General features: G+C 43.9%; 1 protein-coding gene across 1 annotated transcript; it reads right to left on the minus strand.

Annotated features, from left to right (window-relative positions):
• Window positions 1-9: 9 nt before the first annotated feature.
• Window positions 10-10757, minus strand: SELENOP (selenoprotein P). The gene is given in 5 exon segments (XM_066616900.1): window positions 10-1993; window positions 3037-3154; window positions 3411-3623; window positions 8586-8801; window positions 10463-10757. Coding segments are annotated over 4 exon segments (912 nt in total). The 5' UTR covers window positions 8789-8801; window positions 10463-10757; the 3' UTR covers window positions 10-1615.
• Between the last annotated feature and the right edge of the window lie 668 nt (window positions 10758-11425).

The raw sequence follows: 11425 nt of genomic DNA on the forward strand, positions 1-11425 counted from the left end.
TGACTGAAACAAATTATAAGGAAGTTTTTAATATATGAGAAGAAGGCAGGCAATCCAGTGTGGTCTTGCCCTTTACACTTCCAAACAAACAGCTGCAATTATTTTGAAGTCATTCTGTTCCAAGCTACTTTCATGCTTACAAATGTTCACCATAGAAAGATTCAGGGTTGGTAGGAGGTTTGTTTTCCCTATTAAACCATCATGAACTATGGCAAGTACATTTTAAGAATTCCTCTCTGCTAAATGTGTTTCATATCTAATCCTTCAAAACAATACAAAATTCAGTTCATTTCAGAGAAGTTGAAATGAACTGAATTTAACAATGTCATACACTATTTAGGTACATAAAAAGATACACTATACAAATTTCATTAATCAGACATAAAAGTTGGCCAACATCCCTTTGAGCATAAGAAGCTCCAGTCAATGGGACAGCAGGCTGGATAGATCAAGGACTTATATCTGATCAACAGAGATGCTTTACATCCTGACCCTTTGATGTCATTTGCTCATGGTCTGCCCCACTTTTACCATCATTTTCCATTCCTAATGGCTATGATCCTTAACTTGAGTGTATTTTAGAAATACAGAATGTTATTCTGTGCAGGGACTCTTATTGGGGGTCTATTCTAGTTATTTTGCTACAGAATCTTATCATTAAACATACATGTACATGATGTTATTTTGGAGTTAGGAATTCTGTTAAGCCTCTGTTTTGAGTATTGCACATGCGCAATCTTTTAATGAACAGTTTGATCATTACTGGCTCTTAGGTTTTAGTGGGGTGAAAAAAGCTCATATTTTCTTATTTTTCTTGGTCATCAAAAACCATACACTTAAAAAAACAACAACTAGATAATACATCTTTTCTTGTCCCCTCCTATTCTTGGTTGCTATATATCAAACAGAAGCCCCTAGGTTATAGTTTATGCCTCTGTTATCATGAATGCAAACAGAATGGTAGAAGAGGAAAGCTGAAAGATGAACTAACCAACTACTGCTGACTCTCTCTACTGGCACTGAAAAAACAAGTTCTACCATTATGAGGGTGGTGGTGGTGGTGCTTTAGAAAAAGTAACATCAGCTGATCCTAATCAGTTAAGCTATACCACTTAACATCAGTTGAACAGATCTGAAACCCAGTACTCTGGATTAATTGGTTTGTGAATAAAGCTGCGTAGGTTACTTTCTTTAGCACAATCACATAATGGTACCTGAAAGGAAGATCACATTGTAATAGTCATTCACTGTATTTTAAGTCCCTTTTGCTGTCTTGGGAAAATACTTTCAATGACTTAGGCGATTCAGATGTTACCAATGCCTGCCTTATTATGTAATACATTGTAAAGCGAAGGATCTTCCCTAGTATGTAAGATGTTTAGATTGTTCTTCAGGCTCAGTTTCCTGTCCTTCCTGATCACTGTCAGGCTTCAGATGTGTCAAGCTCACTTGCTGCTTGTGACTGTCAAGCAGCTGTTGGCAGGCGTCACTGACAAGACTCAGTGACATTCTCTGCCAACAGTTGCCCGTATCACCTGCAGGAAGATGGGAGCTCTCCGCGACAGTGTCAAGAGGCTATGCTACGCAGGTCTTCAAACAACAGGTGTCGACAGTGTCAGCATCAGCTGCCTGAAGTAGGACCTGTCAGCTGCTGCCAGTTTCAGCTTAGCTGCCGGTTGCAGACAGCATTTCCTTTTCGTCAAAGCCTTTTGCCTTGTGGAGGCACCTCCACAACTGCTTGCTGGGGGGCTGCTGCTTCTACAGTATCATGCCCACCTTCCTGACCCTCTCTATTATGCACCATAATCCTGTTATGTCGCTGATTGTTCTGTGGGGATTGATGTCTATGGTCTCCTTCCCCATTCTGGTGCCTGCGGCCATGATGAGCATATGGAGGCAACTGATGGTGATGGCCAGAAGAAGGTACTATTTCGGCTGGATTTTCGTTTGGTTTCTTAGAAGTGTTTCTGCATCTTTCTTCATCCTCTAGTGTCTGTAAGGAAAATGTTCATACACTGTAAATGCACTCAGTTTCAGTAAGTGTTACGTTTATAAGCAATACAGAATGTTTAATAGATTCACATTCACGTTCTATGTTATTTTATTTCTATGCAATCTTTTGAAAGATGCCAAAGAATAACCATTTCCTCCCTTTAGTAATTTTTTCAAATCACAATATGATGGATCAACATGAAACTTGAGGAAAAAATCCAATATGTTACAGTTCCTGACCACTAGTCAAGAGGCATTAAAAACATAACAAGCTTTCTATTTGCATAAAGTCTGCAGAACCAGTAATTATTTTTTAAAGAAAAAAAAGCCGGGAAAATACAAAGCACTTGGCAGTTTAGGCTCTTCAAAACCATTATACAAATTTAGGGCACAGTAAAGGTTCAGCATTTTGGAGTTCCACTGATTTTGCTGAAAGTTAAGCATTTTGCTTAACATGCGCATCTCAAGTCTGTCTAAAAAAAGACAGACATGAAATAAAAATCATAAAGGTTTCCCAGAATTTTCTTAGATAACACAGGCCTACAAAATTGAGGGTCAGAAAAGTTTTTCCAAACTTTACAGTGGTTTGATATGAATTTGGGGTGCTGATTCCAAAAATGGCATCTGTTTTGCCCTATCACGTCTAGTTTTGGAGATATAGTATAGCCTCATTAGTGAATGGTTCAAGCAGCTTTCTCATGAGGAAGCAATGGTGTAGGCTTCCTCATGTGGAAGCTGCTTGAACCATTCACTAAAGATGCAATGCCATGTCTCCAAAACTAGATGTGACAGGGCAAAATCGGAATCCCAAATATACCCAGGAATTGGTGTAACGTTTAAGGAAGCAAAATGTGTGTTGGCCTGTGTAATTTTAGCAAGCAGTAACACAAAGCAATATAGGTCTCTAGAATCAAACAAAAATGTTGTTCAGAAAATAAGCTGAATTAATTCCTTTAATTTAATTTGCTTAGCCTTTTCTCTTTATAATTAAAAAACCCAAATAAGATACACTGTAAAGCTGTAAGAAATAAAGTATACACATACCATGTAAGAGCAATTCCCACACTTAGATTCACAGTATGTGCTCTGAATAGCTTCTTCCACATATGAGAAACTCAGAAAAGTGTAAGGCAAGCCAAGGTGATACACTAGTCGGCCACACCTAAACAAAACAGATATCCATGTTTCAGTATCATGCAGAATATATTCATGATGTCCAGTTTCATTAAACGGAAGAATATTTAATGAATATGTCTTGTACCCTAATGTCCTGTTATGATCTCCAAGAGCTACTGAGAGCACCATATTTGATGAACCAGTCCCACACAAAGGTTAAAATGCTTCCTTAGTAAGATACATGCAAGGAATTCATAATTACTGTGATCTGAGCTTTCCTCACTTCCCTGTTATAGACAGACCTGTCATAAATCAAGAAGTCATCCTTCTTTCCCTTTAGAGCAGTCCAGACATCAGGCTGTTTTGTGACCTGCTGATAAACAGGAATGTTCTCTGCAACCTTCTCTCTCAGATGGCGATACTTAAGCTGGGAATGGTGGCTTTGGTGATTGACCACCACAAAGGAGACATTGGTAAATCCATCACTTTCCAGTTTCAGTTGCAGGTCCCCCAATCTAACAGGAAGCAACAAGAAAAAAAAGAATATTTTATACAAATCTTCTCTATATAGGAAGTAACACATAGTAGTTTCTCAAAATGTACAGCCTACTGTGACCATCTAGATCAGCAGTTTTCAACCGCTGTGCCGCAGCACTCAGGTGTGCCCAGGGCCAGAGGAAACAAGCAGCAGCTGTGCGAGGGGGAGAAGTGGCTGCTTTGACCCTCACAAAGGACAAAGTCGAAAAAGGAGCAGCAGCACCTACTTTGCTTCTCCTGTTGCTGAGCAAGAGGAAGGCTGCAACCCAATCCTCATTTACCTGGAAGTAAGCTCTGTTGACTATTATGGGGCTTACTTCTGAGTAGACATGCCTAGGATTGGGTATCAAGTCCTTTGTTGTCACCCTGCATGCTGATTGCACAGTGAGAGAAGCCCAGAGGAGGTCTGGGCAATGAGGGAGCCAGGGGCAGGCAAGCAGGTACGAAGGGAGTCTGCTGAGGCCACCAGCCTAAGAATGGGCTGGCTGAGGGTTCATGAAAGTCCCTTCTTGCCACAGTTGCCTGCAGCTCCCCAAAGCAAACCTCCCTGCCTCACCTTTGCCTTTCAGAGGAGAGGGGTTGGATCACAATCCTATCCATTTTCCTGGGAGTAAGTCCCATTGACTATAATGGGACTTTTTTCTGAGTAGACATGCCAGAGCTGGGCTGGGCTCATTCCTCTCCTAGCCCCAATTTCCTGGGAGTAAGCACCATTTACTATAATGGGACTTACTTCTGAGTAGACATGCATAGGGTTGGGCTTTTGGTCACACTTTTTTCTGAAATACAGGAGTAGGCAATGAGGGAGAATGTGAGGCAAGTGATTCTGGGCCTTTGGAAGGTGTGGACAAGTGAGGGGAAGACAGTAGGAGAGGTGCTAACTGCATGAGATGGAGGGAATGTGCCTGTGGGAGGGGGTGGAGGTTCCACACGGAGGGCCAGCTAGGCAGGCAGTTGCTCAAATCAACAGTAATAGAGGCCCAGCGGAAGTGTATACTGCAAAGGAAGAAGGGCTCCACTAAGTCCAGGAAGGTGCCCGCGTGGCTAACTAGCCAAGTTAGAGAGACCATAAAGGGCAAGGAAGCTTCCTTCCATAAATGGAAGACTTGCCCTAATGAGGAGAATAAAAAGGAACATAAACTGTGGCAAAAGAAATGTAAGAAGGTGATACAGGAGGCCAAGGGAGACTATGAGGAACGCATGGCCAGCAGCATTAAGGGGAATAATAAAAGCTTCTTCAAATATGTTAGAAGCAGGAAACCTACCAGAGAAGCGGTTGGCCATCTGGATGGTGAGGGAAGGGAAGGGGAGATAAAAGGAGACTTACAGATGGCAGAGAAATTAAATGAGTTCTTTGCATCTGTCTTCATTGCAGAAGACCTCGGGCAGATACTGCTGCCTGAACGGCCCCTCCTGACCAAGGAATTAAGTCAGATAGAGGTTAAAAGAGAAGATGTTTCAGACCTCATTGATAAATTAAAGATCAATAAGTCACCGGGCCCTGATGGCATCCACCCAAGACTTATTAAGGAATTGAAGAATGAAGTTGCTGATCTCTTGACTAAAATATGCAACTTGTCCCTCAAAACGGCCATGGTGCCAGAGGACTGGAGGATAGCAAATGTCACGCTGATCTTTAAAAAGGGAAAGAAGGGGGACCCAGGAAACTATAGCCAGTCAGCCTAACATCTATACCAGGTAAGATGGTGGAATGCCTCATCAAAGATAGAATCTCAAAACACATAGACCAACAAGCCTTGCTGAGGGAGAATCAAAACAGCTTCTGTAAGGGTAAGTCTTGCCTCACAAACATCTTAGAATTCTTTGAAAAGGTCAACAGGCATGTGGATGTGGGAGAACCCGTGGACATTATATATCTGGACTGTCAGAAGGCATTCGACACAGTCCCTCACCAAAGGCTACTGAAAAAACTCCACAGTCAGGGAATTAGAGGGCAGGTCCTCTCCTGGATTGAGAACTGGTTGGAGGCCAGGAAGCAGAGAGTGGGTGTCAATGGGCAATTTTCACAATGGAGAGAGGTGAAAAGCAGTGTGACCCAAGGATCTGCCCTGGGACTGGTGCTCTTCAACCTCTTCATAAATGACCTGGAGAGAGGGTTGAGCAGTGAGGTGGCTAAGTTTGCAGACAACACCAAACTTTTCTGAGTGGTGAAGACCAGAAGTGATTGTGAGGAGCTCCAGAAGGATCTCTCCAAACTGGCAGAATGGGCAGCAAAATGGCAGATGCATTTCAATGTCAGTAAGTGTAAAGTCATGCACATTGGGGCAAAAAATCAAAACTTCACATATAGGCTAATGGGTTCTGAGCTTGTGACAGATCAGGAGAGAGATCTTGGGTGGTGGTGGACAGGTCGATGAAAGTGTCGACCCAATGTGCGGCGGCAGTAAAGAAGGCCAATTCTATGCTTGGGATCATTAGAAAAGGTATTAAGAACAAAATAGCTAATATTATAATGCCATTGTACAAATCTATGGTATGCCACATCTGGAGTATTGTGTCCAGTTCTGGTCACTGCATCTCAAAAAGGATATAGTGGAAAGGGAAAAGGTGCAAAAGAGGGCAACTAAGATGATTGCTGGGCTGGGGCACCTTCCTTATGAGAAAAGTCTAAGACGTTTGGGCCTCTTCAGCCTAGAAAAGAGATGCTTGAGGGGGGACATGATTGACACGTACAAAATTATGCATTGGAAGGATAAAGAGATGCTCTTTACACTCTCACAAATACCAGAACCAGGTAACATGCACTAAAATTGAGTGTTGGGAGAGTTAGAACAGACAAAAGAAAATATTTCTTTACTCAGCGTGTGGTCGGTCTGTGGAACTCCTTGCCACAGGATGTGGTGATGGCATCTGGCCTGAATGCCTTTAAAAGGAGATTGGACAAGTTTCTGGAGGAAAAATCCATTACTGGTTACAAGCCATGATGTGTATGTGCAACCTCCTGATTTTAGAAATGGGCTATGTCAGAATGCCAGATGCAAGGGAGGGCACCAGGATGAGGTCTCTTGTTATCGGGTGTGCTCCCTGGGGCATTTGGTGGGGCTGCTGTGAGATACAGGAAGCTGGACTAGATGGGCCTGATCCAGTGGGGCTGTTATTATGTGGGGTGGGGGAAGACGAGGAGAGAGAAGTGCCAATTGCCTGTTCATGTATTTGAGGGGAAAAAAAAAAAGAGGGCAAGCAAAAGCCCAATCCTAGGCATGTCTACTTAGAAGCACAGGCACATTCCCCCCAATGTTCCCTCCCCCCCCAGTCTTTGGCTGCAATCCTAACCACACTTTCCTGAGAGTAAGCCCCATCGAACAAAACAGGACTTACTTCTGAGTAGACCTGATTAGGATTGTGCCCTTTGTCATGTAATGAATTAATTATAAGGTAGTAAGTAAAAAACTAGGAGTGCGCCTTGACAATTGTAGTGCCTTGACAGTGTGCCATGAGCTGAAAAAGGTTGAAAATGGCTGATCTAGATCGTAAACTAGATCTGAAAGTGTCCTCTTCCAGGAGGTGACCAAGAATCACCTTCTGCTCATGGCCTTTTATAGTGGTTCCACATTTCATGTATACCAAACCTTTCCTCTCTGGAAGTGGCTTTGGTCAGGGAACAGAATCTTTTACCAGGTTTTGTCATATGAAATTTTTCTGAACAAGAATTTTAAATGCCACATAGGACCAACTTGATTAAAATGTAAAATATGTCGTTTTTAAAAACTTGCTCTTGGTGTATCAAGCTTCATTGTAGCTTCTTGCATTAAGGACATAACTTGCCATTTTAAGGATGTTTCTAGAGAGCTTTATTTTTTTTGTCAAAGCACCATATCAATGCTTGCAAATTGGTGGCAATATATCCCTCCCCCTTTTAAAGGAACTGGAAAGTTATGTAACATATGTACGAGCTATATACTAAGACCCCAGCGTATATACTGGTTCCATTCCAGAGGCCTGTCCGGAAGTCAGAATGTACATAGGTCTGGCACTATTGCACCTATGCAAAAATACCACAACTGATGAACTGTGCCTGCGCATTCATCTGTAACTTGAACATCCATAACTCAGGCAGCCAATGTACTGTCATTTCTTTCTCTTTCTTCAGCTGCTGGTCAAACCTACAAGGTGTGTGCAGTGTGCACTTGGATAATGGAAGACAGCAATAGCAGAAGAGAATTTGATAACATTAGTTTTTTCCCTGCCTCCCAAAACTTAGGAGCAGCACTCAAGCAAACTGGCCTATAGACAATAAGAGTTTGTCGTTCTCACCAACTCACCCCTTCAGGAACAGCCATGGGATCAGTGTATGGCTGTCCACAACTAATACATAAAGGGAAAGGGAGATGCAGGCTTAAATTGAACCTCCACTTTGTATAATGCTGCTGGAAGGAATCATCCTTTCCAATCTGGAAATCTTGAGACTTCACATTCCGACAACAGAGTTGGACAATTGCAGTTAATTGTCATAGGTACAAGAATCAGAGCTATGAACACTGGGAATCTCCCTGGGAGTACAAGTAAAAAAAAGCTATGACAGACCTAAGGACCTGGTCTTAAACCAACCAACCAAATACCCATATTTTGTGAATAAAATTGTAAGGATCATTCAAATTAAATATGACACTCTGTACCATGGGCTCTGCCTAACGCATTCTTCAGAAATCAAGGTTTGGCTAAGACTCAAAAATGAAGAATACAACTTAATAGTAGTTATGCACTACAAACAGTCACAGAGAAGCCAAGCAGTGAAACCAGCCATGTCAGTTTCTGAGCTAAAGAAAGAAATAGAAGAATTGACCCTGAGAGTACAGACAAGTAAACATTCTAGAGATCCAAAATATTATGTCAAATGACCCTGGCCAAACATGTCTTCTTTTTAAAGCAAAACCTGATCTGTTCTACTGCATCAAAATGAAAATGAGGTTTGTCCTTACCTGGAGGCCTGCATCAGGCACAAGTATCAGCTGGCTTGGAGGAGAGCTACTACTGTCACAGTCCCTCTGGAGTCCAGCATAGGATTTTGCTCTCCAATAGACCAATCTGGAGGCACTTTACAACGGGTGCTTGGACCCTGGCTCTCTGCCCCTCCTCCTGGGAGGAGACAGAGAGCCAGGGCAAGCCCCAGCCCAACCCACATGGTTGGGCTTCAGCTGCAAAACAAAGAAAACAAGTTATTGAGCAGGCTGAGAACTTCACAGGTTCTTATGCAAATGCCGATGGCGAACCCACCTAGAACATCGCTGCAAACAAACTCCAAGAACTCTGTTCAAAATATTCTTTTTCTTCAGGGCATTAAATCGCTCCAACTACTTGGCATTTAAATTTCCTTTTAAAAACTTAAGAATTCCAAGTGTGCAAACAGATCCCATTTGCGAATATTTCTTGTTTTCATAACTGCTGTAAAGTTTTTACCCACTTTGGAACAGGCTTAAGCTTTTCTGCTCCACAAGGAAGGCACCAGTGACTTTTGACCCACTTCAAAACTGTTTCCACTGAGCTGAGCCAATACAGAGAACCATTTTGATCTGGTGCACAAGAAGTGAAGATACAAAACACAGTTCCCTAGATTTGCAACATAGTCCCATTCTCTTAACATCAGCTACTTTTTACTGATTTTCCTCCCTTCACCTGCTCTGGCAACTCTGAACAGGAGACAGGAGCAGGCAGGGCTTCTTTGTCATCTACCCCGCAGCCTTTAAGTCATTTCTGCCCGATGTTGCATATACGCAACGGGGATCATAAGAACATAAGAAGAGCCCCGCTGGATCAGGCCAAAGGCCCATCTAGTCCAGCTTCCTGTATCTCACAGTGGCTCACCAAATGCTTCAGGGAGCACAAAAGACAATAAGACAGAACCTGCGTCCTGGTGCGCTCCCCTGCATCTGGCACTCCCCGAGGTAGCCTACCTCTAAAATCAGGAGCTTGCACATACCTATCATGACTTGTAACCTGTGATGGATTTTTCATCCAGAAATTTATCCAATCCCCTCTGAAAGGCATCTAGGCAAGATGCCATCACTACTTCCTGTGGCAAGGAGTTCCACAAGCTAGGTAAAGAAATATTTCCTTTTGTCTGTCCTAACTCTCCCAACACTCAATTTTAGTGGATGTCCCCTGGTTCTGGTGTTATGCGAGAGGGAAAAAAGCATCTCTCTATACACCCTATGCATCTCCTGCTTAATTTTGCATGTCTTAGTCATGTCCCATGTACACCTGTGGGCTGGGTAGAAATGTTAACTGCAAAAATGACAGCTATTCTCTGGCACCTCCTTCACCTGAGAACCATTCCTGGGAGCCTCACCTTTTCTCAAAGGCAAAGACCTGCATGCCCACCCATTATCTATATATTGCACAAGTGCAACATACATCAACACAATTCTCTAACCTAAAATCGGAAGATGCTGTTTAGATTTGGGCTGCACTCCTTCTTATGCACGCTGGAACCCGTGGGGCTTACTGCCGAGTAAACAGGCACAAGACTGCGCTTGCATCCTTTGCAAGTCCTTTGCACAAATACAAAATCTCTGAGCTAGAACCAGTTCCCAGCTGCACGAATCAACCCAGTAAAGAGCCACTGGTGTGTTCTGGTGCGGATGCAACTGGGGGTGGGGGAGTAGACTATAGGTCCTTTCCCTCCCAGTCCTTGCAAACTCCCTTTGTTTCTCCAAGTGCAATGCCAGGCTCTGGTCTGATCAGCCCCTTTCCAGGAAAGCGAGAGACTTGAGCTGCGGTCCTTACTTGGGAGTAAGTCCCACTGCCTAGAATGGGACTTGCTTCAGAGTAGACATGCATAGGCTGGGCTGCTACTTACCCGGACGCCGCCCTTCGCTGGGCTGCTCCCCTCCGGCCCGTGCCAGGAGCAGAACTGCACGACAGCTGCAGCTGGCCGCTATTTATACGTCGCTTGTTGATCTCCAGCGCAGCTCAAAGTTCGGGGACGGTGTTGCAATGGCTCTGCTGCTGGCCAGGCCAGTCCAGTCCAAGGCTTGGGGGCGAGGCTAACTCAAAGGGATGGGCTTTCCTTCACTGACTGCAAGTGGCTTCTCCTTACAGCTTCTCCTCCCCTCTGGGGGGAAAACTACTTTGCAAACAGCAGGGCTCTTGGGGAAGGCTCTCTCCAAGCACCCCCTACTAACTCCTAGCTAGAGGTACAGTCAGAGCAGGGGGGAGGGGGGTAGAGAGTGGGAAGGGCTTAAGTCTGTAGTTGTTACAGCAGGGGAAATATTTGCTGTGCCTGCAACTTTTGTTGCCATCCCTTTTATCTCCTCCTTGCCTTGGACTGCTCTGCACCCTTCCCTGGGGCTGCTGCCAAGACAAATTTCCTTATACAGCAGCTGATTTTTCAGTTATATCAGCCTGCCTGGAAACTGGTTGCATGACATGTCCAATGGTCTATATCCAATGTCTTAGGTGGAAAGAAGGCCGAAGCATTCCTAGGGAAGGCTCCATCATAAGAAGAACCCTGCTGGATCAGGCCCGGGGCCCATCTAGTCCAGCCCCCTGCATCTCACAGTGGCCCACCAGTTGCCTCACAGCCCAATCCTATGCATGTCTATTCAGAAGTAAATCCCTTTTATGGTCAATGGGTCTTACTCCCAGGAGAGTGTGTATAGGATTGGGCTCTCAGGGAGCACACACAAGACCACAAGATACTTGCATCTCACTGCCATCTCCCTTCATCTAGCATTCTATTTACGCTCATACCCCCCAGCAAAGACACCGGGTTACGATTGGGTTAAACTTGTGCTACTTTATTAAACACTATGACCAATTT

The sequence above is a fragment of the Tiliqua scincoides genome, chromosome 2, assembly GCF_035046505.1.
Source record: "Tiliqua scincoides isolate rTilSci1 chromosome 2, rTilSci1.hap2, whole genome shotgun sequence".
Lineage (NCBI taxonomy): Eukaryota > Metazoa > Chordata > Lepidosauria > Squamata > Scincidae > Tiliqua > Tiliqua scincoides.